Source organism: Equus quagga, chromosome 3 (genome assembly GCF_021613505.1).
Source record: "Equus quagga isolate Etosha38 chromosome 3, UCLA_HA_Equagga_1.0, whole genome shotgun sequence".
In the NCBI taxonomy this organism is placed as follows: domain Eukaryota; kingdom Metazoa; phylum Chordata; class Mammalia; order Perissodactyla; family Equidae; genus Equus; species Equus quagga.
In genome coordinates, this window is record NC_060269.1 from 71009726 (window position 1) to 71035779 (window position 26054).

The 26054-nt window shown below is 56.4% G+C and overlaps 1 protein-coding gene and 1 long non-coding RNA gene across 8 annotated transcripts in view; one reads left to right on the forward strand and one right to left on the reverse strand.

Annotated features, from left to right (window-relative positions):
- The window catches only part of LZTS1 (leucine zipper tumor suppressor 1), a 48693-nt gene extending 29752 nt beyond the window's left edge, over window positions 1–18941 (forward strand). For 2 of the 7 annotated variants that reach the window (XM_046656013.1, XM_046656007.1), the window contains 3 exons: window positions 11670–12145; window positions 13618–14400; window positions 16865–18941. In XM_046656013.1, the coding sequence (XP_046511969.1) occupies window positions 11801–12145; window positions 13618–14400; window positions 16865–17539 (1803 nt within the window). In that variant the 5' untranslated portion in view covers window positions 11670–11800 and the 3' untranslated portion in view covers window positions 17540–18941. Of the gene's footprint in view, window positions 1–1061; window positions 1201–10904; window positions 12146–13617; window positions 14401–16864 lie in introns of all 7 variants that reach the window. The other 5 variants (XM_046656011.1, XM_046656008.1, XM_046656009.1 and 2 more) reach the window with 5 other exon arrangements.
- Window positions 14411–20546, reverse strand: LOC124236969 (uncharacterized). The gene is made up of 3 exons (XR_006887893.1): window positions 19730–20546; window positions 16826–17053; window positions 14411–15556 (listed from the first exon to the last, which is right to left on the reverse strand). It is a non-coding gene; the product is annotated as an uncharacterized LOC124236969 (long non-coding RNA).
- Window positions 20547–26054: the final 5508 nt, after the last annotated feature.

Consider the following 26054-nt stretch of genomic DNA (forward strand, 5'->3'; position numbering starts at 1 on the left):
ATTTCGAGCATCCAGAGTCAGGAATCTGAGCTTTTCCCTTGAGCTTTCCCAATTCCATTCCCCTTCTGAGCTCTGAAACCTATGAGGCACCCCCACCATGCACACCCCCTGGATACTCCCGGTGCGGTCTGGTGGGACGAGGGGAGGCGAGGAGGGAAGGCAAGCTGCTTTAGGACAAGCACGCACACATCCCCCCAGCTTCTCCACCCTCCATCCTTCTCCCACGCCTGCCCGGCTTCTGGAAGGGTCAGTGCCTTCTGTGGTAAGATCTCCCTCCCAGTCCTGAAACAAAGCTATCCCAGGGGTCTTGTAGGTGGTAGAGAGCTTTTTGCTCTGTCTTCTTTTTTCTACTCTGTCTTGCTACCTCTGTCACTTGTCACACCCTCGCACTAACCAAATGTATGGGCTCCAATTTCCCCTTGATTTTTCGTGGAAAGATACCACTTATTGCCTGGCCTCAGTCCCTGTCTTACGGCTGGTGATGACACGTGAAGTTGCAGTGGCTGGGATGTGTGGTGGGGGACTTGATTTCATCTTTGGTCTGGCTCCTTTGATTTGAGTGTTTTCAAAGCAGCACCTCTCAGCATAGAACATCTCCACTGCAGCCCTTCTTGCTCCTGGTTAAGCAGATGTAAGTGGTGAGAGCGCCGGCCAGCAAGGCGGGAGTCCAGGTGTCCAGCGGCATTCTGCTCCTGCGTCGCATGTGGTCTTGGACAAGTCACCCCACCTCTTTGGGCCACAGGGGCCTCTTATCATGGAGCATTGAAGCAACACCTCTGGGCTTTGAAAGCTTTTCTCCGTGCTGTTGTCCACCTATGACCTGATGCCAACCTGTTTCTCATCTTCTGATTGCCCCAGGGCTCCTGCCATCTTAGGATGGGCTTCATACCTGGGTGGAATAATTAAGTGTGTGTCTCTGTGATGCCTTTGAAGGGGCCCTCCAGCTTCCTTCAGTTCAGATGGCTCACCATGAGTGCGGCTCCCTGCAGCTTCCCTCCCCTGGCTCCTGGGATGAAATGGAGTCCCAGGCAGCTCACCTGTTGCATTTTCCTCTGAGCCAGGAACCTGGTCTGGAGAGTGGAGAGGACCTCAGTGTGGAGCCGGGGGCAGGCGAAGGAAGGGGGCGAGGTTTGGAGAGTTGGAGCCACAGAAGCAGAGCTCCTGAGACGACTTGAGACATTTCCCATCCAAGTCAAGATGGTGGGTAGTCAGCTTTGTTGGACTTCCCTTTCCCAAGCCCACGGCCCGCATTACTCATTTAACACAGACTAACCCTACTGAACCTGAGCCTGACCTCAGAATACTGTAGGCAGCCACAAAGATGAGGAACAGGTAAAACCAATGTTTCAGTCCCTGAGACCCTGTTAATCTGACCATCACTCACTCCACGCAGACCTGACAGCTTCACATTCGCCCTTCCGGAGTCACCCGCTTAACCTCTGCTCTGGGGCAGTAACCATTAGGCAGGTAGGGGGGCCCATCTGCCCTGCCGCCAAGGGCCTACCTGGTCCGGGGCTCCTTATCTCTGGCCTGCTGAGGTGGGAGGGAGTGTCGCAGATCCTCAGCCCTCCCCAGCGGTCTCACCCACGCCCTGTTTCAGATCTGAGTTATGGTTCTTTTGGTGCTGCCCCGTTTGTGGGAGGAGAAGTGGCCCCCTCCCCCGTCTGCCCCTGCTCACGTGGGCCCCCTGCGGGCACCAGTCAGGAATGGTGATGAGGCTCACCTGCCTTCTGCTCTCTTGGTGGGAGCAGCGCCTGTGTGAACAGCAGCGGGGTTAAATTTGCATGAGCTTTGCCTGGAACCCTGGCCTTATTTTGGGGAGAGGGAAGGGCAGGTTGGGATGGACTGGTGGGTAATTGTGATCCTGAGGAGACGTGCCAGTCAGCTCTGCTGAGACACAAGCTGCCCGCCAGCGCGGCCGGGGAAGGTGCAGCCAGCAGCCCTGTGCTGACCACCTACACACTAAAGGCTGCCAGGCAGGACGGGTTTTGATGCCTCCAGAGTGGTGGGATGCGGAATTGCTCCCGATTGTTCACCCTGTGGAGTGACTCAGCCTGCCGGCCATTTCCCTTTCTACAGATCCAAGTGCACTTAATTGAGAGCTGCGTGGGCCCCTGCTCCCCATCAGCACCTCAGCTCTCCTCATGCTGCCCTCACCCTCACCCCTCCTCCTCCATTCACTCAGAAACTATGTACTGAGCTTTGCACATGGAGCCTTCCAGACATTGGCCAACCAACTGAGCACTGGGAGGTTTGCAGATAGGCTGTGATGATTGACTAGCTCACAGGCTCACCCTGCCCCAGCCCTGGGCCCCAACCCACATCTAGAGCAGCAAATGGGAGGAGAGGCCAAGGACAGGAATACAAGCCCTGCAGTTGCAGATAAGGAGAGCTGAATCAGGCAATGTACTGGGGGGAGGGACAGAGGCTCGGGGGAGAGTCAGGTTGACAGTGGGGTCAGTGAACCCTGGGCACACACTCAATGAGTCCCAGAGAGACCTCTGCTGGGGAGCTGGCTGGGGGCCATCCACCAGCCTCGTGCAACCAGGGCCCCCAGCCCCACCTGGCAGATGCCCCTGGACTGCCCTCACTTCTTTGCAGACCCCGCTGCTCTCCTGAAGGCACAAAGGTGGGTCTGGCTCTGCAAGTGCTTGTGAACCCAGCCCTCCCGCCACAGGGAGGTGGCGGTGGGGCGGCAGTGGCAATCATTCCCGAAGATCTGCTCTTTTAACCGCAGGACATGTGGGGATCTTGTTCTAGTATCTTTCCTCACTGCTCTGATTTCACAAGTCCTTCGGTTTTAAATTCATCCAGTGTGTATCATTCTTTTGCTGTGGTCAAGCATTTTCATCTGTATGACCTTCCATCCTGACAGTTGCTCTGTGAGGTCTGTGTCAGCTATGCTTGGCCAGCACGTAAGGAAATAGATGCATGGGATGGTTAAATCTTAGCCAGGCGACAGAACATGTCCGTCCACCTGTGACCCTTCCTTGAGGGCCTGATGCCATAACACAGGCAGAGCCGCACCGTGTGTGGTCCTGACGAATGTCACCTGGTGGTCCGATCTGGGGACCCACACCTGTGCAGGCCACAGGACCTGTCCTCAGGGAGTCTGCCTGAAGGGGCAAACAAGTCATAGCAGGCAGGCGGGCCAGACAGGGAGCTGGCTGCTTGTCCCAGAGGCGGGGCCAGGCCTCCCTGCCTTCCCACAGGGCCTCTCCATTAGATGGCGCCCCACAGGAACAGTGTGTGGAGGGGGGCTGCACGCTCCGGGGCTCAGCATCGCGTGGGCAGAGACCAGGAGGGAAGAAAAGAGACAATGCCAGAAACAGGGGCCTGACCGCCTGGCAGCATCTTCACCAGGGCGTCTGGGGGGCCAGTGTCTTAGTCTGCTCAGGCTGCTAAAGCAAAATCCCTCAGACTGAGGGCTTAAACACGTCTTTACTTCTCAGGGTGCTGGAGGCTGGAAGTGCAGGATCAAGGTGCTGGCAGTTTTGGTGTCTGGTGAGGCTTCTCTTCCTGGCTGCCTTCTTGCTGTGTCCTCCCAAGGCAGGAGGAGAGGCAGGGAGAGAACGGGAGAGGGCTCTCTGGGCTCTTCTTATAAGGGCACTAATCCCGTCATGAGGACTCCACCCTCGCACTCATCGAACCCTAAATGCCTCCCAGACCCCACTTCTTAATGCCATCACATTGTGGGTTAGGGCTTCAACATAACATTTTAGAGGACACAAACATTCAGTCCACAACAGACAGACAGTCGAGTGAGAGTCTTCACCTCATTTCTATATGAAAGAAGAAGTTAAAAAGGCCCCTGTGCTGGGCACGGAGCCAGTCAGCTCTAACCCAGCAAACTCCTGCCAGTCGCTCCTGCCTCCCCTTACACTGCTGTCTTGTACTCTTCGTATTTAGCTGCACCTGTCTAGTCTCTCAGTCGTCTCCTTGAAAACAGCGACTCTGCTTCCTATTTCTTTGTCTTGGTCCACAGCTTTGCACAGGACTGGGAGGTGAAGGAGATGGTCACCGTTTTGCCCCAAGGTGACCAGTTGACTCAGTTTAAGAGACAAAAAAGTTTGGGTTGAAACCAGATTTGGATTCTAGTTGTGTCGACTTAGCTTCCCATCTCCATGTTGTGGGACCCCAATCTACGTCCTGTGGCCACCCTCTGCCTCCCCGTCCCTCTGCAAGCTCGGAGAGTCGCCTCTGTGCTCCCTGTGAGCTGCTTTTATTAACAACATGCATTGAGCGCCTGCTGTGTTCTTAGCACCGGGCTTAGCGCTCTGTGGGTACAGAGAAGCTTCCACTCTGTCTCCGCCCTGAAGGAGGGCTAAAGATAATTGGAGAAAGAACCCTTCACTCCTGAAAAAGTAAATAATGCGAGAGCTGTCCCTAGGCTGTGCAGGCTGAGTGCCAAGCCAGCTGAGCACTGAGGAGCAGCTGCGGGCCTGGAGGAGGGGCTTCCTGTGGTCTGCAGGGCTTCCCACAGCGGGAAGGCGCAGGCCAGGCCTGGAGGAGGGCCACATTCTTCCTCTGAGAGGAAACTGAGGATCCACCACTGGATTCAAGTTCTTTGTGAGAGACCTCGCCGCTCTTCTCGGCACCCAACATGATGCTTGCACGTGGTCTAACCTGAGGGACATGTGAATGACTCATAGTGAATGTGAAGTTCTCCAGGTTCCACAGATGGGACTGAACATGGGACTGCAAAGGGTGGTTCCCATCTGAGATTGGAAGTTATCATGGACTGCTGATGTCCCCTCAGAGGGAGCAAGAGAGCTGAAGGCAGAGCTCTGGTCTCAACCCAGCAGCCACCAGCAATTCCTGGAGGCAGGTCAGCTCTCCCATCCGTGCCTGGGGCCCACACAGAGCCTGCGGGGGTTCCTCTGCCTTCTCAGGCACCCACCCACGGGGATCATCTCTGAATGGAGCAGCACTGAGAGCTCACAGAATGGAATCCCATTTGTATCAGGTACCAGGCAGCCTTACACATACACACGCACACTCCCCACATCCTCTCCCTTACACATGTGGCCCATGGAGAGCAGGGAGCTGTGCCCCCACACCCCAGGTCTTGGAAAATGGAACCTGGTTGGCCCTGTCCTGTTGGTAAAATGGGAAGGATACTGGTTTCGAGTCCAGAACTTGCGATGTGACCCTTCCCTGCTCTGGGCCTCTGTGTAGTGGAGGAGTTGGGGTAAAGGATCTCTGAGGTCCTACCTAGCTCCAATGTTAGGGAATTTTCACCACAGAAGAGCAGGAAGGTCCTCTGTCACCTCTCTGCCAGCCGGATGAGCTGTCTGTTTGGCCAAAGCTCCTTGACTCCACCCAGTCCCAGGGTTCCTGCTCCCACCTCTGCTCTGCCAAAGGCACCCTCTTATTAGTAACAACAGTGCCATGCCCCTCCCCCTTGCTGAGTGATCTGGTGAAGCGTACCCTTCCCCTTCCCGGGTGATCTGGTGAAGTATGAGTGGGGGCTCTGTCCCACTCTTGCTGCCCTCTGTGACGTATTGGCCAATAAGGGTCTCAGATGCCACTTCTCAGGGGTTTCAATTTAAGGAATGGGAATTTACAAACTAGACTTCTTCCAAGACTCAAAAGAAAATCTTAGGAAAATCTCATACATGGGAAGCAATAATCATATACAAGAGATTTTTAGCAACAAAATGGAATCGCCTGAGCAGAGACTGGTACGTGCGGGACGTGTGGAGGAGCACTACTTACCACGCAGCAGGTACAAGAAGGACACGAGTGGATCCCCACATCTGAAATGTGTAAAACAATGCAGGTTGCAGAGTGATAATGCAACACACCATTTAGATAAAGTGAAAACACAAAGCGATGCATACAGTATCATACGTGTTAAAGACATTTAATGATCAAAAAATGTACCCACAAAGTTCACGATAGGGATACCCTCTGGGGAGAGAGGGATGGGGGAGAGGAGAAAGGAAGAGGAGAGAGCGATTTCAACTCTGAGATGTTTCACTTCTGAAACAAATAGGACAATGTGTTAACAATTGTCAATTCTGTATGAGTTACTTAGGTTATTTTGCTGGTATTTCAGTATTTTAAAAATGGATTAGAATTAAGTAGAAGAAGAAAGCCTAAAAGTGGCGGCCGTGTGGGGCGGGGGCGCTGGTGAGCTGCCTTGCCTGGAGCCTCGCTCATCAAGATCAGGGCAGCCGCCCCCTCGGAGCCCGACCCCTCCTTTTACCTTAGGACCTCTTGAAGTAGGTCTGAAGCCCATTGAGTCTTGGGAAATTAGGCTGCAGGACCCTGGAGTCGGAGTGTGGGAGGGGCAGGGGCTGCACTGAGGTGACACATCCCTTTTCTTTAGTTTCTCTTCCTCTCCTTGCTCCACCTCCTCAGTCCCTGAAGGGAAGTAGGGAGTCATTAGTTGTCAATAATCTAAGACCATTATTTGTTCCTCCCTGGAGCTCCAAAGCTCACACTTGATCCTCCAGAGCAGGATATGTTAATCTTTGTGCACTGGGCCGTAGAGGGGCACTGAGGGTCCAGGAACCCTGAGAAGTCATAGCCAAAATGGGACAGTTTTGTGAGGAGGGGGTTGATAGCTCTCATTAAATTTTCAAGAGGTCTCAAGAAGAACTGAAATGAGTCCAGCCCCTCATGTGGTGGTTGGAAACTGAGCTCAGAGAGGGCTTGAGGCTCTGCACCGACAGAGGGGAGAATTCCGACTGGCACCCAGTCTCTGTCTGCTCCCAGGCTCGGGGGAGTTGTGGGGTGAGCGGCGTTTCGGAGGCTGGGTTCTGTTCTGGGAGTGCAGCCTGGGGCGCTTCTCAGATAGAGCATCTGCTGCGTGACTGAGTATCTCAGAGAAGGTTCTGGAGAATCATGAGGAACGCACTAATGACAACCAGCACCGGGCTTCTCTGCAGACTTTCTACGCTCTCACTTCCTTTCGTGTTTGTAGTGGAGTCTTGTGCCAGGACAGGCCTGGGCACCTCCATTTTACAAGTGAGGAAACTGAGGCATAGAGAGCTTAAGTTACTTGCTCAAAGACATACTGAGTCAGTGGCAGAACTGAGGTTCTAAATTCATACTCTTCTGTTCCTCTAAAACCAGGTTTCTCAGCCTCGGCCCTATTGACAGTTTGGGGGAGAGAATTATTTGTCTTGGGGCTCCGTGACCTCCTACTGACTTTACAGAAGAAATCCAGCAAGAATTAGACTGGAGGTCCTATGAGAAGAGAGGAAAAGAGAAGAACAGCCTAGAAGAAAGAGAAGACAGCTGGTGGGAAAGGTCATGCAGAAGAAGGTTACTATGACATACTCGGCGGAGGTCCTAGGGTTCCTTTACTGTCTCCTCTCCAATCCTCCTTTCCCCCTCCAAGGATCTCCAAGATCTATGTGACTGCTTATTTCCACCCTAAGTGCGCACTCGGGCCAGTGGGGATTTGTTTCCCCTTGTCCATCCTGAGGGCAGAGACGGCAGGTCTCTCAGGGGTGGCTGGGAAGACTAGGGTTAGGACCCAGGATGGATCACAGCCACGTTTTCTGTGATGCTCTCTCCAAGTTGAAAATGGAACAAGTGTAGACACTTACAGGTAATTCGTGTAGCTTCAAGTGGATCTGGGGATAATCTCAAACTTGAGAGCTCCTCTGTGTCAAGACCTGGGGAGTGGAAAGCAGGGGATCTGGGGCCTGGGGACAGGAATGCACTCAGAGGACCCGAGCCTCCATCCTTCAGCTTTTCCTTTGCTCCCTGGTATCATTTCTCCTCTTCTTTGTGCATCACAAGTCATCCAAGCCTCTGCTCGGGTGAACAAAGGAGCTCCGCTGTTCCTGAAACCTTGTCGTCATCTCCGGGAAGGGCAATGAAGCTGTGGCTGGAGACCCTGGCCCTGTGTCTCTCTTCCAGGCTTTCTCTCTGCCAGTCCTGGAAGCTCACATGGCCATCCGGGACAGGACCCGTAACGTCTCGGAGCCTCACGCACAGTCCCCAGCAGCGTGCTGCAGCGTGGAGAGCATGGCATTTGGGTCTGGATTCCGATCCCACCTTGGTCACTGGCCAGTTGAGAGACAACCGTCAAGTCATCTGCCCTCTCTGAGTCTAGGCCTCATTTTCCTTTCTGTTCTAGGAGCTATAGATCCAAGTTTGTGCTCTCAAAGAGCTTATATTCTGGTGGAGATACACACAACAGACAAAGTTTTAAAAAAGATTATTACAGGTTAAAGCAAGTGTTCTGAAGGAAATAAACAGGTTGGAATAACAGAATGACGGAGAGGTGGACTTTTCCAGGGGAACCAGAGAAAGCCGCTGTGGAGGTGGGAACTCAGAGGTGAGAAGGAGCCATCTGCGGAATGGCTAAGGGCAGAGGCAACAGCAGCTGCCAGGCTCCTCAGTGGGAAAGGCTTGGTGTGTTCACCCAACAGAAAAGAAATGAGTGTGGCTATGATTGTGGCTATGAGCAAAGACAGAATGGGGTGAGAAGAGACTGGAGCAGTGGGCAAAGCCAGGGCCTGCCTGGGGCCTGCAGGACTTGGTCAGGAGTCTGCTTTGCTTTTAGAACAGTGAGAAGCCTTGAAGGGTTTTCGCCAGACAGTATGACCAGTGTGGCACTGCAGATGCTTAGGATGAACAGATTGGGAAAAAACAAATTTGGAGGCTGTTTCGAGGTCCAGGCGAGAGGAGGTGGTGGTTGAGCAGGAGAGCTGCACACAGATGCATTTAGCATGTCTGCCCTGGATTATAGCTACACTCCAACCCTGTGATGCGCTTCTTGAGGGCACCGCCCACCTCATGTCCTTCTGCTGATCAGCCACGCGTCAGGAGGGCACCTAGCATGTGCCAGGCATTGCACTTCTTTTAGTTTGCTGCATCCTCACATTGGTCCTCAGAAATAGTTATTATTTCCATTTTGTGAGCAAAGAAACCCCAGAGAGGTTAATGTTCAAATCCAAATCTGTCTGATGCCATAGCCAATGGTCTTGTCTCTACAACACTGTCTATACTGGATGGGCAAAAGGTAAGTTGCCACTTGTCCAACTGGTGTAATGTGCAGAGTGCAGGAGAATCTTTTGGCCAAAAATAGCTTCCCTACATATGGACAAGAGTAGAATTTTGCCTCAGAGGACCTGGAGGCCTCAGCTAAGCAAAAGATGGATGACCTGGGGGATGAAAACTACATTTGTCATTGTCAGCTGTCAACTCAGCAGAGGAGCTCCACTCTCGGAAGCAGTGCTGTCAGGGCTGGGGGCGGGAAGGCACGTGTGGAGGGGAGAGAGCTAGTCCTGGACCATGAGACGTCACCACTGAAGCCAGCAGGGATGACGAGTGCTGGAGAGCACAGTGACAATAACATACAGATACCAGCAAAAACCCTTGCCACTTACGGAGTGCCTCCTATGTACGAGGCAGTCAGTAAATGTACCAGCCCTGTCAGCTTACAGTGTGTCTAATGAACTTCTCATATCCATCCTTGATTCTAAGAGGTCATCAGTTGAATAAATTGTTAAAATAAACAGCTAAAATAACAGTTAGTTTAATAAACAGCTTTTCATAGAAAAACATACACTAAACTTGCACAATGATGTTTTGTTGTATTGTGCTTTTATTAATGGAATATAGAATATTCTTCAGGATAACAATGCCAGTTTGAAGCCAAGCCTTAACGTTCAGTCTGAAGTCTCTGGCTCCCTTCATTGTGTGCGTCCGGCTCTTCATAACCCACCTGGAACTGCTTTGGCCCCTGTAGGATCAACAGTGTAATTTAAAGCAGAATAAAGAATGCGGGGTTCCTTCTGCATTTTCTCTTTCATTATTAAACTTGTTCTTTCATCCTTGATTGGGTCCTCTGTCTTTTGACTAACTGAGAAACACTCCTTCACAGCGTGTGATGAGCACACAGCCTTCCTGCTTTTGGACATCATGTGCTCTGTGCTTAGAGATTTGTGTGTGTCTGCGAGTGTGCGGGCATTGGCATCCTGTGTATGCCTCTTGCTGGGGACTGGCAAGGCCATTAGTGTTTTCAGCGTCACTTATAAGATGCATTCCGATTACTTTTTAAAACAATTTTAAGTGTGTCCTAGAATTAGTTTGTGAAACTGAAGATTAAAGATGTGAGAGTTTACCTCACATGTCACAGCTGGCAGGTGGCGTGACTGGGAATCCAGGCCAAGTCTATCATGGACTTCTTGGCATTCAAGGGTACAGTTATTTCCTCCCTCTTTCTCTCTTGAACCCTCTCCAATCAGGCCTTTCTTCCCACCACTCCACCAAAACTGCTCTTGTCGAGGTCACTGATGTCCTCCACTTGGCCAAATCCGTTGGCCAGTTCTCAGGCATCATATTACTTCAGCAGCACTTGACACCATCCTTATGAAGCAGTCTCTTAACGTGCCTTTCTCGGGTCCCTCACATCACTGGCGGAGCCTTCTCAGCTTCCCCTCCTCATTCCTCCCCCTCCTGACCTCCAGGAGCCAGTCTTCAGGATTCTCTGTCTTCCTGCTTTTGCTGCCTGGTGGCCTCATCCAGTCTCAGAGCTGTCTCTCTGCACAGATGACTTTCACTTGGGGTCTGCGGCTCCTACAGCCCCTGCGCCTCCAACTGCCAACTCCACATCACTCATTGACTGTCTAATAGGCTTTGCAGACTTAATGTCTTAAACCAAACTCCTATTTTCCAGCCCCTCATCCTAAACTGCCTCCTTTTGCGGTCTTTTGCATCTCAATAGATGACAACTTTCTTCTTCTAGTTGCTTGGACAAAAACATCGGAGTCCTCCTTGACTCCTCTCTTTCTCTCACTCCCTGCATCCAATCTTTTAATGAGTCTTATTAACTTGACCTTCAAATTACATCTACACTGTCGCCCATAGCTACTACCTTGGCCCAGCCACACTGGCCATTCACCTAACGTAACTGGCCCACCACTTCTGTCCTACAGCCAGAGTGACCCTCCACAGCCTAAGTCAGACCAAGCTGTTGGCTGCTTAAACCCATCGGGGGCTCCTCATCGCAATCAGAGTAAAAGTCAAAACCCTTTATGGCTGGCCAGGCTCTGCGTTGCCCAGCGCCTGTCTCTCCTGCACCCTCACTGCTCACTGTTCTCCAGCCAGACTTGTCTGCTTGCCGGTCTCCTGCATGCCAAGCACACTCCACAGCAGGGACTCAGAGCTTTTGCACTTTGAGCTGCTTCTCTCCCCCCAGATTTCCACTTGGCTTGCTCCCTCGTTTTCCTGGGGTCTGTTCAAATGATACCACCACAGAGAGGCCTCCCTTGGACTCTCTGTCTAAAATAGCCACCTTCCAGAATTCTGTCCTACTCACTCTGCCTTGTTTGTGCCTACTGCACACGTGTCACTTGAGGTGGTATACCCCGATCTGAGTATGGCCTGTCCACACCACACTAAACACCAGCCCCGTGAAAGTGGGGACTGTGCCTGCTGTAGTCACGGCTGTCTCCCAGTGCGCGGAGCAGAGCCTTGCCCGAACGAAGTAGGCGCTCAGGGAGTGTTGGTTTGAACTGGCAGATGAAGGAACCATGTGGAGAGCCCACTGACAAAGACACGGCTGAGCTTCAGGTGAGAGAAGCACCTAGTTCCCTCCTGCCCAGACCTAACCCTCAGAATGACTCCTGCTGGAGTCGCCACCGAGGGCTGTGTGTGGCTGGCCCCGACCCCGGCTCCCTCTGCCTCATGTCTCCCTCCAGGTCTGCGGCCCTCCCGGCTCCGAGAGGCTTTTGCTATGACTGCAGTCTCCTTGTGGGCCAGGACTGCCCCTTGCTGCCACAGCCACACCAGGTGCCCGCCCTGCCCTGCCCGTCCTTGGCCCTGAGTCACCATGGGCAGCGTCAGTAGCCTCATCTCCGGGCACAGCTTCCACAGCAAGCACTGCCGGGCTTCACAGTATAAGCTGCGTAAGTCGTCCCACCTCAAGAAACTCAACCGGTGTTCAGACGGGCTGCTGAGATTTGGCTTCTCTCAGGACTCGGGTCGTGGCAAGTCCAGCTCCAAGATGGGGAAGAGTGAGGACTTCTTCTACATCAAGGTCAGCCAGAAGGCCCGGGGCTCACACCGCCCAGATTACACCGCACTGTCCAGTGGGGACACAGGGGGCCAGGCTGGGGTGGACTTTGGCCCATCCACCCCACCCAAGCTCATGCCCTTCTGCAATCAGCTAGAAATGGTAAGTGGGGGTCTCTGGTCAGGGTGGGTGGGTTGGAAAGGCAGGAGAGAGCAAAATGGGAGTGGAGAGCGGGGTGGCGGGTTGGGGCTGTGGTGGCGGTGATCTAAATGTTTAGATCTCCAAGAGGCCAGAGGGGCGCGTGAGGGCAGAGGTGCCCAGCCACACCAAGAGACCAAAGGCTGGAGGAGGAGACTGAAGCCGTGGTCGGCCCCCTAACCCAGAAGTCTGGGTGAGCCCTTCAGCCAGGAGCAAAGGGAAGCGACAGCCTGTCTGAGCTCACTGGGTGTGACTCTGGATGGTTGTGGCAGGGCCAGCAGCACACTTCCAAGCGCATGGTGCCCCGTGGGAAGGAGAGGCAGCTCCGTCCTTGTCTGGGAGAGCAGTGGAGTCTGCTGGGGGCGGGCCACAGCCCCTCCCGCCGTGGACTCATGGAGGCGCACCTTCCCTCACTTGCTCTGCTGGTGCCGCACTCCTCGCTCAAGCTGGGCCTGGAAGTGTCTTTGGCTGGATGCGGGCTATGAGTTTGTTATCATTGTCACTGTAGCAGGAATGAGGGAAAAGAGTCCTACGTAGCCAGAAACCCAGCCCTCATGCCGTTCAGGCCCCCATGGGTCCCACCAGCGCACGCTAAAAACAATGTTCCTGTTGAGTGCCCTGCGCCCACCCCCGGGGAATGAAGCCATGGCTTTGGTGCATGAGGAAACGGTCCTGGGCGTCTGCCTGGGGCTTTTCAAACGTAAGGGCTTGTACACTGCAAAGTGCCCTACCAATGAAAATAACAATTTTCAGAAAAGGATTGTTACTTTAAGTGATCCGCCCAACCCTTCGAGGAGGCCACGGTCAGGCCTACTGGAAGGGGCAGTGAAGATGGAGAAGGGACTGACTTCTACAAGGACACCACGGGGCCAGCCTGGTGGCACAGCGGTTAAGTGCACATTCTGCTTTGGTGTCCCGGGGTTCACCGGTTCAAATCCCGGGTATGGACATGGCACTGCTTGGCAAAAGCCATGCTGTGCTAGGCGTCCTACGTATAAAATAGAGGAAGATGGGCATGGATGTTAGCTCAGGGCCAGTCTTCCTCAGCAGAAAGGGGAGGATTGGCAGTAGTTAGCTCAGGGCTAATCTTCCTCAAAAAAAAAAGTACAAGGACACCACGCTCGTCCAGCCTACTGCCTGTGCCTGCCCCACACAGAGACTCAGAGCCAGAGCCCTGGCCTGAGATCTTAGCTAGCGAACCTAAACATGCTGCTCCTGTCTCGTGAGGGCTGGGACGTGCTGGCGACAGGCCGGTGTTTCATGAACAGAGTGCCCTGGTGACCAGTAGGGCAGCCCCAGGCATAGAGAGAGATTCTCCTGTGGCCCTGACCAAGAAGGGTGCCGCGTGGAGGCACACCTACTACCTGGTGGGGGAGGGAGAGACGGGAGGAGTGTGGGGGGAGACACGGGGTCAGTGTGGTTCTTTTCCTCCCCAGGGCTCAGAGAAGGGTGCGACAAGGCCCACGGCATTCAAGCCAGTGCTGCCGCGGTCAGGAGCCATCCTCCACTCCTCCCCTGAGGGAGCCAGCCACCAGCTGCACCCCACCCCTCCAGATAAGCCCAAGGAGCAGGAGCTGAAGCCTGGCCTGTGCTCTGGGGCGCTCTCTGACTCCGGCCGGAACTCCATGTCCAGCCTGCCCACACACAGCACCAGCAGCAGTTACCAGCTGGACCCGCTGGTCACACCCATGGGGCCCACCAGCCGTTTTGGGGGCTCAGCCCACAACATCACCCAGGGCGTCATCCTCCAGGACAGCAACATGGTGAGCCTGAAGACACTGTCTTTCTCCGATGGGGGAAGTAAGCTGGCCCACTCGAGCAAGGTGGACAAGGGCTCCTCGTGTGTCCGCTCCCCCATCGCCACAGACGAGTGCACCATCCAGGAGCTCGAGCAGAAGCTGCTGGAGAGGGAGGGTGAGCTCCAGAAGCTGCAGCACAGCTTCGGGGAGAAGGAGCTGGCCTGCAGCCAGACCTCCGAGGACCGGCTGGAGGGCCTGGAGCAGAGGGGCGGCAGCAGGGCAAAGCGGGCCTCGCAGAAGAGCCAGCGCACACAGCAGGTGCTGCAGCTGCAGGTGCTCCAGCTCCAGCAGGAGAAACGGCAGCTTCGGCAGGAGCTTGAGAGCCTCATGAAGGAGCAGGACCTGCTGGAGACCAAGCTCAGGTCCTACGAGAAGGAGAAGACCAGCTTCGCCCCCACGCTGGAAGAGACGCAGTGGGAGGTGAGGGCATGGGCTGGGGTGGTGAGGTGGTGTGCTGGTCCCCTCCTCTCCTCCGCGTTCTGGCCAAGGGGGTGTGAACCCAAACTGCCCAGCAGACTGGGCTACAGCGGCAGCTGGGAAGGGGCTCCCGGGAGAGCATGTTGGGGTGCCTCAGTCTGAGCTTCCTACTCTCCCCACCTTGTGCCTAGTGGAATTCACTTCCAGAATTGAATTTACCAGCCACATGGTTGACCGGGAAGCTGGAACCAAGAGCACCAGGGCCTCCCCGGGCTATGTGAGGGCTGACTCACTTCCTCTGCTTCCAGGAGGCTCAAAGGAAGTGCAAGCCACGCCCGAGGAGTTCATGCTGGTCCCAGAGCCCTCAAGAGAGTGCAGGATTTATTTGTTGCTCTTAAGGGAAGGGACCCACCCACCAGTAAGAATGATCCCATTTGTGGCGGGTCTCAGTGCAGAATTGGCGGCTCCTCACGGAAGTGTAAATGAGGCTCTTTGGTAGGCTGAGATGGAAACAGAAGAGGAAGAAAAGGGCTCACACACACACTCAGACACACGTGGACAGGAGGCTTCTGGACCTGGCCTTGCTGGAGAACCTGCTTCACCCCCACATCCTGCTCAGTGGAAGTAGCTTTCCTCCCCTGCGGGGCCCCGGGCGGTGGTGCGGGGCAGGGAGGGCACACGCGGGCAGCTCTGACACTCACCCTGGCAGAGACTCCAACCTGGGAAGGGCATGAGGGCTCGCTGAGTCCGGTTAGACCAGCACCACCCAGGTGGCGGGACACCCCTCAGCAGCACAGCCACCATTTGCTCTGGGGCTTCCCGTACCTGACCGGGAAATTAGAGTGACAGCGACAGTAGGAGTAGAGGAGAAGGATCCTTTCTATGGAAGGGGCGAGGGTGGGGCTGGACAGGTGAGAAGGGAGAGTCACTCTGTTTGCCAGCTTCCCAGAATGTTCACTGTGGAGGAAGATCTTTCCTCCTCCTCATGGACGCTGGCACAGCAGAGCCTCCCCCATAATTGCCTCTCCACCAGGGCTCGGGGACACTCAGCCATCTCAGAGACATAAGCTAGTGCTGGCGCCAGGCATCCGTCCTTGTGTGTCCGGTCTGGAACTAAGCTGCACGTTGCTGTGACCTCGTCCCAGGTTGTCCAGTCAGGCTATGTAGGAAAACAATAAGTTGAATTAAATACTTATGATAACACATAAATATATTAGAAACATATCTATAATCATTTATAGAGTGTCTTAAGTGCCAGGCCCTACTTTCTCTCATCTGATGGTTATAACAACCCTATGATGTAGGCTACTAATCCTCATTTACAGTTAAGAAACCTGAGGCACAGGGCGACTATGAGGGCAAACAGCTGGTTAGAGGACTTGCCCAAGGTCACCACATAGTAAGCGTGAGAGCTGGGATTTGATCCTGACCATTTGGTCTCCGAGTCCACATTCTTACTCCACCATCTTGCCACCTTGTACCCAAGTCCCCTGGGTCCTGAGTGGTCAGGCCAGGACTGAAAGCCAGGCCCAGCCCTCAGCCATGACTGTGCTGTTCCTTCCATGAAACAGATGCAGGCTTGGCCTCGGGAAGGCCTTCTTGGTCCCAGCCAGGCATCGAGGTGGGGCTGTGCAATGCTCGCTAGGTCGTTCCTGAGAGCATGGCGGGTTCCACCGTGAGAGGGAAAGTGAGAAGATACTAAGGTGGCTCCACGCCTGTTCTAAGGGTCCGTTCTGTGGAGGCCCAGGCCTGGCCTTCAGTCTGGCCAGCCTCCCACAGGCCAGCAGGAAACACTCTTGTGGCACAGCCAGCCAGACTGGCCCTGGTCTTCTTTCGAGCCTCTGATCACCCCAAATGGCGAAGACCCCAGAGACACATGGATCTGATTCAGCACTTTTGGTATTTTCTTTTATATGGGGAATAGGAGTAGAAATGGTGGAGGAGTGGCAGGGGGACAGCAGCTCCTCATTTGGCAGACAGAGCCTGTGTCTGAGCCAGGCCTGGTGCTAGTCACTGGGGTGCAGCAGTGAGTGTGTGAATACGGCCCCTACCCCTGTGGCGAGGACAGGAGAGCTGGGTGTGTGCATGGCGGCTGTCAGAGGCTATGGGCATGAACACAGATGATAGAAATCTGGCAGCATGGAAATCGATATCATTGATGTGAACTGTGGGATGCTGGAGCTACCGGCAGTAGGCAGTTAAACCACTGATCATTGATTTACACAGAGCCCAGATGGAGATTCAGACTCTGAATTGGGGGTGAGGCAGGCATGTGGACAGACCAAGCCAACTACAGAACGAAAGGAGCTTGAAAGAGGGGCTCGGCCTTCATGGGTCACCCAGACCACCCTGCTTGGGGGCTCTCTCCAGGGACCGTGTCAGGACCAGCTTGACTCTTTTAGGCAGTTAAGATGTGAAGGCCTCTCACCTCTTGGCACTCTCTTCTCCCCACCCTAACCCTCGGCAGGTGTGCCAGAAGTCAGGCGAAATCTCTCTCCTGAAGCAGCAGCTGAAGGAGTCCCAGACAGAGGTCAACGCCAAGGCCAGTGAGATCCTCAGTCTGAAGGCGCAGCTGAAGGATACACGGGGCAAGCTGGAGGGCATGGAGCTGAAGACGCAGGATCTGGAGGGCGCCCTGCGCACCAAGGGCCTGGAGCTGGAGGTGTGTGAGAATGAGCTTCAGCGCAGGAAGAGCGAGGCCGAGCTCCTGCGGGAGAAGGTGAATCTGCTGGAGCAGGAGCTCCGGGCACTGCGGGCGCTCAGGGCCCGGGAGGCCCTGCAGCGGGACAGTGTGCCCCTGGGGCCAGGCCTGGGGGCTGGGCCCGCCTGCTGCGAGGACATCCCCGCCCTGCAGCGCGAGTTGGAAAGGCTGCGGGCAGAGCTGCAGGAGGAGCGGCACGGCCACGACCAGATGTCCTCAGGCTTCCAGCACGAGCGGCTGGTGTGGAAGGAGGAGAAGGAGAAAGTGATCCAGTACCAGAAGCAGCTGCAGCAGAGCTACCTAGCGATGTACCAGCGGAACCAGCGCCTGGAGAAGGCCCTGCAGCAGCTGGCCCGCGGCGACGGCGCAGGCGAGCCTTTTGAGATAGATCTTGAAGGGGCTGACATCCCCTATGAGGACATCATAGCCACCGAGATCTGAGGGGCCTCCTGGAGGCAAGGGTGCTGAGTCCGCCAAGGAGGGCTCCCCTCCCCATCTCCCCTGCACAGTCACTCAGGCCTCTCTGAGAGAAGCCTCCCCAGGCACAGACCTGAGACCCTCAAGGGGACGGGAGGGGTAGGGCTGCTATGTGGCCTCCCCTCCCTTTCCCACCTGCCCGCCCCTACATCCTGCAGCCTGCCAGACCTCTAGCTTTCCCAAGAGATGGGCCTGGGGATCTCTGTCATTTGGTTAAGGGCTCCCTAAACCTTGGCCTTTGTTCAAAATACTTAGAGATACTCTCACCCAGGGATGGTGGCGACTGCCGTGAAGGCAGTGGCCACCCCAGGACAGAAGTTCCCTTCCGCTTCTCTTCCCACAACCTCTTTTCTACCCCGGACACGTTGGGATGCCTTGGAGATAGAAAGAAACCATTTGTGACCAGAAGCCTTGGAACCAGACCAGGTCCTAACTGGAGCTCTTCCTCTGGCTGCGGGGTGTAGGAGCTGGAGTGGGCTGTAGAGAAGCTGGCTTAGCATCGTCAGAGCCGACCTGACCCCGGCAAGCCACAGAGAAGAGGGGAAAGCTGGGGCAGCCCAGGAGCATCTAGACTCAGCAAGGACACATGGGAGTCAGAGCGAGAAGCGAGGTAGTAATGCCCAGACGCTGCTGGGCCCCACTGCCTGGAGGTGAGCAGCTTCTGGAGGGCTGGTGGCCTTTGACCTCGGTGACCACTTTCTTAAAGCCATAGACACTGAGGCCCTGGGGTGGGTGCTGGTGACACAGGGAGGGTGTGGCTTTCCAGTTGTCCCAGGAAGCACCTCTGGATCTTTCCTCATGGGGCTAGAGGTCCGGGTTTCCCTGTCTGGTCCAGGCTGGCCAGCAACTACTCTGAACTTTTTCTTCCCAAGAATCAAGGCTTTGTCAGATCCAGAACAAGTTCTGTCCACTGAGATGGTGCGGGCCCTTCCCGGCTCTGCCTGCCCTCAGTTCAGCGGCACACCCACCCCTTGGTGTCTGCCGTGCTGCTTCAGACCAGAGTCCTCGGGGTCAGGAGGGGCCCCTGACTGCAGGCAAGAGCCCCAGGGAGAGTCCATGGCGCAGTCGGCCTCCAGCCCCCAGGGGCCCGACTGACGGTCGGGAGCGGGGCTCCTCTGAAGACGGCAGCGCTGGGGCAAGAGACAGACGGAAGGGGCACTTTCTCTGTTGCTTGCTGCAGGGAATTTTCTTTCTTTCTTCTTTTTTTTCTTTCTTGTCTTTTCAGAAGCAAGCCAGATCTAGCAGGCAGCCAGTCTGTTTCATGTTCTATTTTTGACTCTAGCCACAGCTGCTGCTGGTCGGACAGCCAGCCCTTGCTGGATTCCTGGGCCTCATGCCTGCCTGCTGAGGGCTCCCAGAGACAGAGGGGCGGGGAGGCCTGAGCCCTCAGCAGTCGGACCCCGACACCCCTGCCGCCTCCCAGACCGTGGGCCCTGCAGGCCCCAGGGTGGGGAGGGGAGCTGCTTCTCTTCTTGCCCCTGGCTCTCCCCTCCAGGGCCCAGCACATTCCTCCCTGAGTCTGGGCGGAGGGCAGGGCCACCTTCCCTGTGGCTGGCTCAGCCTTTCCGTCCCTGGGGTTAAGCCGCCAATCCTGCTGCCTTCACATGACACAGGAGCTTTTCTGAAACTTTAAGCCATTGCTCTTAGTCATAGGCTAGATTTAAACCTGAGCTCAAGAGGCCAAGAGCCCCTCCCTGCCCTTGGCAGTGCCCTCGCAGGGCACAGTGCAGCTCCCAAGTCAAAGACGCCCCACTCCCTGCGCCATGGCCCTCAGTCCCTCCACTCCCACCAGCCTGTGCCTTTGTTTGAGGTCTTCTTCCCAGTGAGACTGCCCCACAGGAGAGAGAAAGGGCTGCTGCCCCTTCCCAGGCTGGAGACACCGTCCCTCTGCCTCCCGAGAGCAGCCCAAACCCCATGCTGGCCTCCAGGTCTCCCTGAGAGGAGGTGCTGAGTGGCACAGCCTGCGCTCCCTGCCACGGGACCGTGCCCCGCACCCGCAGCCCTCCCCAGGCCAACCCACGATGGTCCTCCCTGCCACCAGCCCAAGGTCCCAGGGTGACCCATGGTGTCCCCAGAGTGCAACACTGTCCTGGAACATAGCGACCTCTCCACCGTGGGGTTTTTCTTCCCTTCCCTGTAGAAAAATATGCTTACTGTTCCTGGACTGTGCCAAATCCAGCTGCTCCAGCAGGCTCGGAACAGCAGGAGCTGAGCAGGAACCCGGGAGATCAGCCGGCACGGGCCTCAGAGCAGGCGGCCTGGCCCAGCGCCAGCGTGAGCTCTCTGTCCTGCCCTCTGCACATGCCTGCTGGCACGCTTGCTTGCTCAATCAGACCAACCTGCTCTGCTCCCTGAACGATGCTTGCCTGAAAATGGTCCAGCTGTCCGCACAGAGAGAGCAGGACTCAGCACCACCTCACCACAGATGGGACTCTGCCTTGGGGCCTTGCAATGACCAGGCTGTCACAGGGCGCCGCCATGGAGATCTCCTCTGGCCACTGTGTTGTTCGGGTCATTCCTGCTGGTCACGCTCGCCCCCACAGGTGCACTAGCAATGTAGGGACTGGGAGCCACCTCTCCCCAGAAGCACTCCCTGAGCCTCTGCTCCCCACCCCTGCTCGTCTGGGTCCTGCACCTTGGATGAGAGGGATGCCCGGGGGTAAGCCAGGCTGGGCTGTGGGTCCTGAGTTCTGAGCCTGAGCTGCTATGGCAGGAGACATACACCCTGTGCATCTGGATGCTCCCTTCACCTCTCGGGTGGTTGGTCAGCGTCTGCAGGCAGAGCTGGAACCCCGAGTCGAGGCTTTGGAGGGACTGGCATTTAGAAGAATGTGTACATAGTCTTCTCTTGGTTGTTTCTTGTTGTTTGGTTTGCTTTGCTTTTGACAACCTTGTTTTATTTTATTTTTGACGCCCCTTTTTGGCTATGTAAACTATTTCTGGTAATTTTATGTTTTTATTTATGAATAAAGAATGCCATTTCTCATGCCCTCCATACCACTTTTATCTACCCTTCCCCTGGCTGTGGCAGCTCCTTGGGGCCACTCCACCTGGAACAAGAAAGATAGCGTCTCTCCCCACCAGTGGCAGAGGGGGCAGCCTTGATGAGGGCGGGGTCGGCTGGCAGGAGAGCATGGGCCTCCGTATCAGATGGACTTCAAGCTGGTCCCTGCCCCTTGCCACCCCTGTATCTGTGAATGGGCCCTGGGCTGACCCTGAAGAGGGGGAAAGGAGACCGGGGGGCAGAGTCCTCTGCAAAGGCAGAGGGTCCTCTCTAAAGAGAGCCCCTCCTGGCCGACCTCAGGCCCCCTGCCGCCTCCTCCAGCTGCACCTTGGCCTGTTGCATATGGCCTCCTGGGCAGGAGACCAGAGTGGCTGCTGTTGCCACTCCCTCAGGGCCTCCCAGCTGGGAGGGTGCTGCCACCACAGTGGCCCTCTGTCCAGCCCGCTTGATGCCAGCCTGCCTCGCTTGCTTCGACAAGTGTTCCCTCCCACTCTGGGCTCAGAGCCTGGGCTCAAAGGGCTTCTCTTCAGGTGGCCAGAGACAGAAGGGATGTGTAAAGAAGGAATTAAAATCACGAGGCAGCCTCTGAAGCACAAGCGGGGCAGAGGACAATGCCTCCGGTGGGAAAGATCAGCATGGGCTGGGGGGTCTGGGCCAGGGCGGCAGGCAGGAGGAGACCTTGGGGGCAAGGGTGGGAGATGAGTCGAGAGGAAGGGAAAGACCAGAAATCCATCCAGGGTAGGCGTCTACACCAGCGGAGGGCCCCCTGCCTGTCTGCACAGGGACAGGCGCAGCCAGGGGGTTGGAGAGGCGGGAAGGCACGGCACCAGGACCTCCAAGGCTGAGGATGGTCAGGCAGCTGGGAATGCCCGAGCCAGGACAGGAGCCCACGTCCGTCCAGCTCCAAGGTCCAGCTCTGGAGCACAGGGGTCGTGTCCGGCCTGGGGTAACGTCCCGCTCTTCCTCCTCGGCCTGCCCAGGCTGGCAGGCTGTGGCACTGGTGCTGCCCTGAGATACGCACCCCTCGAGTCGCACACCTGTGCAGCCGCCTTCAGTTCAGCAGGCCCAGGACTCGCCAATCAAGTCAGCAGAGGGCTGCTCGCCAGGTCCAGCCCGACTTTAGAAGCCTGGGCAGATTGCACTTTTGTGCTCTTGGTAGCCCTGAGCTGCCCTGTAGGAAGCCCCCCTACTCTGCTGGAGACCCCCTGGAACAGGAGGGGTGCAGTGGTTGTAGCTAGGCTCCAGCCGAGTGCAGCAGAGCGAGTGGCCCAGGACTCAGCTGACCCAGGGGAGCAGAGACTTGTTCCCCCATTCTGCCCTTCCAGAGTCCTGACCTCAGAACCAGGAGCACATTAAGCGGCAGTGTTTTCAAGCACTAACTCCAGGGTGATTTCTTACGTGGCACAGAAATAGATGACCACCAGCAGCCCCAATACTTGCCAAATCCAGCCCCCTTACTTTGCCTAGATCCAAAGATCTAGGAACACCAGGAAAGCGGAGCCCCGGGAGAGCGCGGCGTGGGACAGACGCTCCCTCGGCTCCAGCGGCAGGAGCGCAGCCGGGTGGGGTTGGGGGAGGCCTCCTCCACCGCTCTTCCTCTGCAGGGCTGGCCAGGACACAGCCTTCCTGGAGCCCCCAGACCTGCTTATGATTCTAGGAAAAAGGGGAACAAAAGGGAAATGAGAGAGGGGGGCTCCTCCTTCCCCGAGAACAAGCCGCAGAGCGTGGGCCTAGACAGATCCCGGGCGGACGCTGTCTCCACGCGCTGCTGCAGGGCAGGCTCGCCGGCGGAGGGGCGGGGCCTGCGCTCAGCCCCGAGGTCAGGCTGCCCCCAGGTTTCTCCCCAACCTGCAGGTCTCTGCACTTTATGGTTCCAATACCTACCTGGGCAAAGCTGAATCTAACCACAGGTCAAAGCACAGTCCCTAAGACAGCTCACCTACCATTCAGGTAAGCTCAGTAAACACCGTGGGTCACAATCCTTATGACAATCCCTGCTCTGCAGCCCAGCCCTGGGTTCTCCCCTGAGGCCGGCGCCGACTCCTCAGCGGGAGGCAGCGAGGTGAGGGGTCAAGCGCTCCAGCTGCACCAGCAGAGCCGCTGGGTTCACCTCCAGTCTCCCGCGCTGCCGAGCGTGTGACGCTGGGTAAGTTACTTCATGTCCCTGTGCTTCGGACGGTTGTTTTGACAATTAAATGAGAAAATGCCCAATAAAAGTTAGCTCTAGTGTCGCTGTTATTTGATTACTCCTATCACAATTCGTTGTTACTATAATTACTATTATTTGTTAATATAATGTCACTGCTGCAAGATGCAATGAATTGCAGTGGTGTTCCAGGCTCCAGCGGCCTCAGCAAAGCTCCAGCGCCGGGAACAGCTGACTTCACCCCGTCAGCTGTCACCCCAGCACATACTGCTTTTTCTCCCGGCTCTCAGCTCCAGAAGGCTGGCTCGTGGGGGAAAGCCTCTGGAGAGAGGGCGCAGCTGGGGGAAGAAAGGAACAAAGAGGGATTTGTTCGGGGGTGTGGTGGAGCAGGCCTGGGCCGGAGCCAGCCTGTGACACGACCCAAACCCCATGGCGCAAGGGGCACTTAGAGCCCTGCTCCCACCGCCCCCAGAGCAGCCTCCGCTCTCCCAGCCTCGCCTCCTTCAGCGCCGCCCCCAGTGCCAGCCGAGCGCACAGACGCACGTGCACACGCAGTCCCCGCTGCTCTCCTGCCCACCACTCCCCCTTAATTGAGGCTACTGCCTCAATTACGGCTGATGGAGCAGTAAGTAGGCTCATGACGGCGTTTTAATCAGTGACAGGTGAGGCAAATTAAATTCCTCACAGCAGAACAACAGGACGATTTGCCTGCCGGGATGCGGCGCCTGCGGCCCGCTCCTGGGTGCGGGGCCTGAGCGGGGGCGGCCCGAGGATCCGAGGCCGGGTTCCCTCCGTGTGACCGCCGGTTCTTCCAGGCGGGAGGCTGTGGGCACAGCAGAGCGGGCCTGGGCGGGCCGCCGCGGGGAGTCCACGTGTCCTGGGCTGGAGGGCGGCGCTCCCAGAGCCCTGCGCTGTGCAGACGCAGCCGCGCGGGGCCTGCCGCGGCCACAGCTCGAGCTCGCGCTCCGACACCGGGCTGCCTTCTTTCCGCCCTTCTTACAGCCCCCTCCGCTGTCCCTGACTAGCCATAAAAGGTTGTGTTCTGAGCTCCTCTCCCCCACCTTCCCGCAGACTGAGAGAGGCCCCACCCTCCCCTCAAAGCAAGCCCTTTCCATCACAGTCCTGAAATTCCACCCTTAGATATGCATGTCTTTGGGCTGAGCTTTCAGGAGTGTGAATATCCCTGAATAGGTGATCCCCAGTAAGTGAATGCTTTCTGAAGCATTTCCCAAACTGGAGAAAATCCGGGTCACATGAGAATGCTGGGCTCTAGGTGGGAGGGGGCTGGGTATGGGCACAGTCAGGGAACAGGGGTGAGCAGAGGAACGTCAGCTGGCTCAGGGTCACCTTGCTTTTCTCCCCCACTGCCCATCAGAGTGGCCCAAGCTCTCCAGGGCCCTCTGTCCTACAGCCCCTGAAAATGCCAGTCTGAGCAGCTTGGAGCTCTGGTCCCAACCTTTGCCAGCACCAGACTGGAGGGACAGTGCCGCCCCCCCCCCCCCACCCAGAGGTCAGCCTGGGAGGAGCCTCAGGACCAGCCATCAAGCTCTTCCTGTGCCGGCAGGGAGCTGAGGGAAGCAGGCCTGCCCCACAGCCAGAAGAAAGGATGAGGGACTCAGCACCTCTGTGGCAGGGGCGTCCCACTGGCCTGGGGCTCCAGCTCCCCGGACTCTGCCCCGAAAGCAAATGCTTTCCAGGGAAACTCTGGCTCCGGCTGCATCTGGCTGGGCCTCAAGGACTATACTTAGAAAGCGGGAGGGGCCCGGGCGATGCCAACTGGCCGGCTCCGCACGAGAGCTGGCATCGCAGAAAGACACAGTCGTGGAAAACCAAAGAAAACCCCGCCACCCCAAGCCCTGCTTCCCCGATCCAGTTACCGCCCCCTCCTCCCGCCTCCTGAACCCAAGAAAAGCAACCGTGCTCTCAGGCTCCACTGCACACGCCGTCTTGAACGTGTCTTAATTGGGTAGTATCGTCTTATGCGCGATTCCCGAAGGGCGCAACTGTCTCAGAAAAGGAAAAAGCCTCTCAAGCAAATTTACTTTTCTTATTCACACACACACACCACACACACACACCACACAGGCACACACCACACAGGCACACACCACACTTACACACACACCACACACACACACCACACACACACACCACACAGACACACACACAGCACACACACACACACACCACATACGCACATACACATACACACAGCACACACACACAGACATACACACACAGGATAAACCAGCGGAAAAAGTGCTCCTTTTCTCTAGTTTCTAGATGTTTTTTAAGTTGATGTTGAAAATTAGGGCTTTAGAGGTGTGTGTGTGAGTGTGTATGTGGGTGTGTGCATGGTGTGGGTGGGAAGGGGCTGAAGGGTGCTGCCACATGCGGAAAGGCACCACATTCCTTCCATTTCATCCTCACCCCTCTCCAGAGAGCAAGTCAACCTCCAGGTTGCCTGTGACACAAGTGAGGCCCGCAGAAAGAGGGCAGGGCTCTCTGGCCGCCTCCGTCTGGGCCACCCTCAGGGGAGAGGAGCCAGCAGGGCGGCCCCTAGGAAGAAGTGTGGGTGTGGGCTAGGTGGCTCCAGAGCTGAGGGCCAGGCTAGGGAGGGGCTCAGCTGGGCGGGCTGGAGCGGTGGTCCTGGAGCGAGATCAGCTGCCACCTTGGCTCCAGCGTTCGGCCCACCATCTGTCTTCTCCCCTGCTCTCTGCACCCTCCTCTCTGCCACCCCACCTCTGACCCGGGACCGCACACCAACGCCGTGCCCCGTGGATGGGGCCTCCATCCAGCTCCAGCCCACCCTCCGAGCCTCACCATGGCACCAGGAGCAAACCCAGAGTCCTGAGCAGTGCTGAAGTGCGGTGACACACAGCTTGCCTCCTCCTGCCTCCTGCCTCCAAGACGGCTGTGTAGATGCTCACTGGTGCTCACTACCGAGAGCCAGACTTGTTTATGAACTTGGGCAAATTACTGAGAAGAGAAGGAATGTTTGTTGAGTGTCTCTAATGTGCCGAGGTCACAGGCACTTTCAGGGACTCCTGGGATGTCCCCTGTAAATCTCCAGTGGTGGAACTTCAGGCCTGAGGAGGACAGCTGGTACAGCCAGATTGGGGCTGGCAAGGGAAGGGGGGCTGGGGTGTGTTGTGGTCGGTGTGTTGTGTGGTGTAGTATGACATGATGTGTGTGGGTGATGTGTCTGTGTGCGGTTGGTGTAGCGTGGTGCAATGTGGTGCGTTGCGGTGTGTGTTGTCTCGTGGTGTGGGGCGCTGTGGTGCGATGAGGAGTCGACTTTCCGGGGAGCTCCTCTGCCAGTGCCGCAA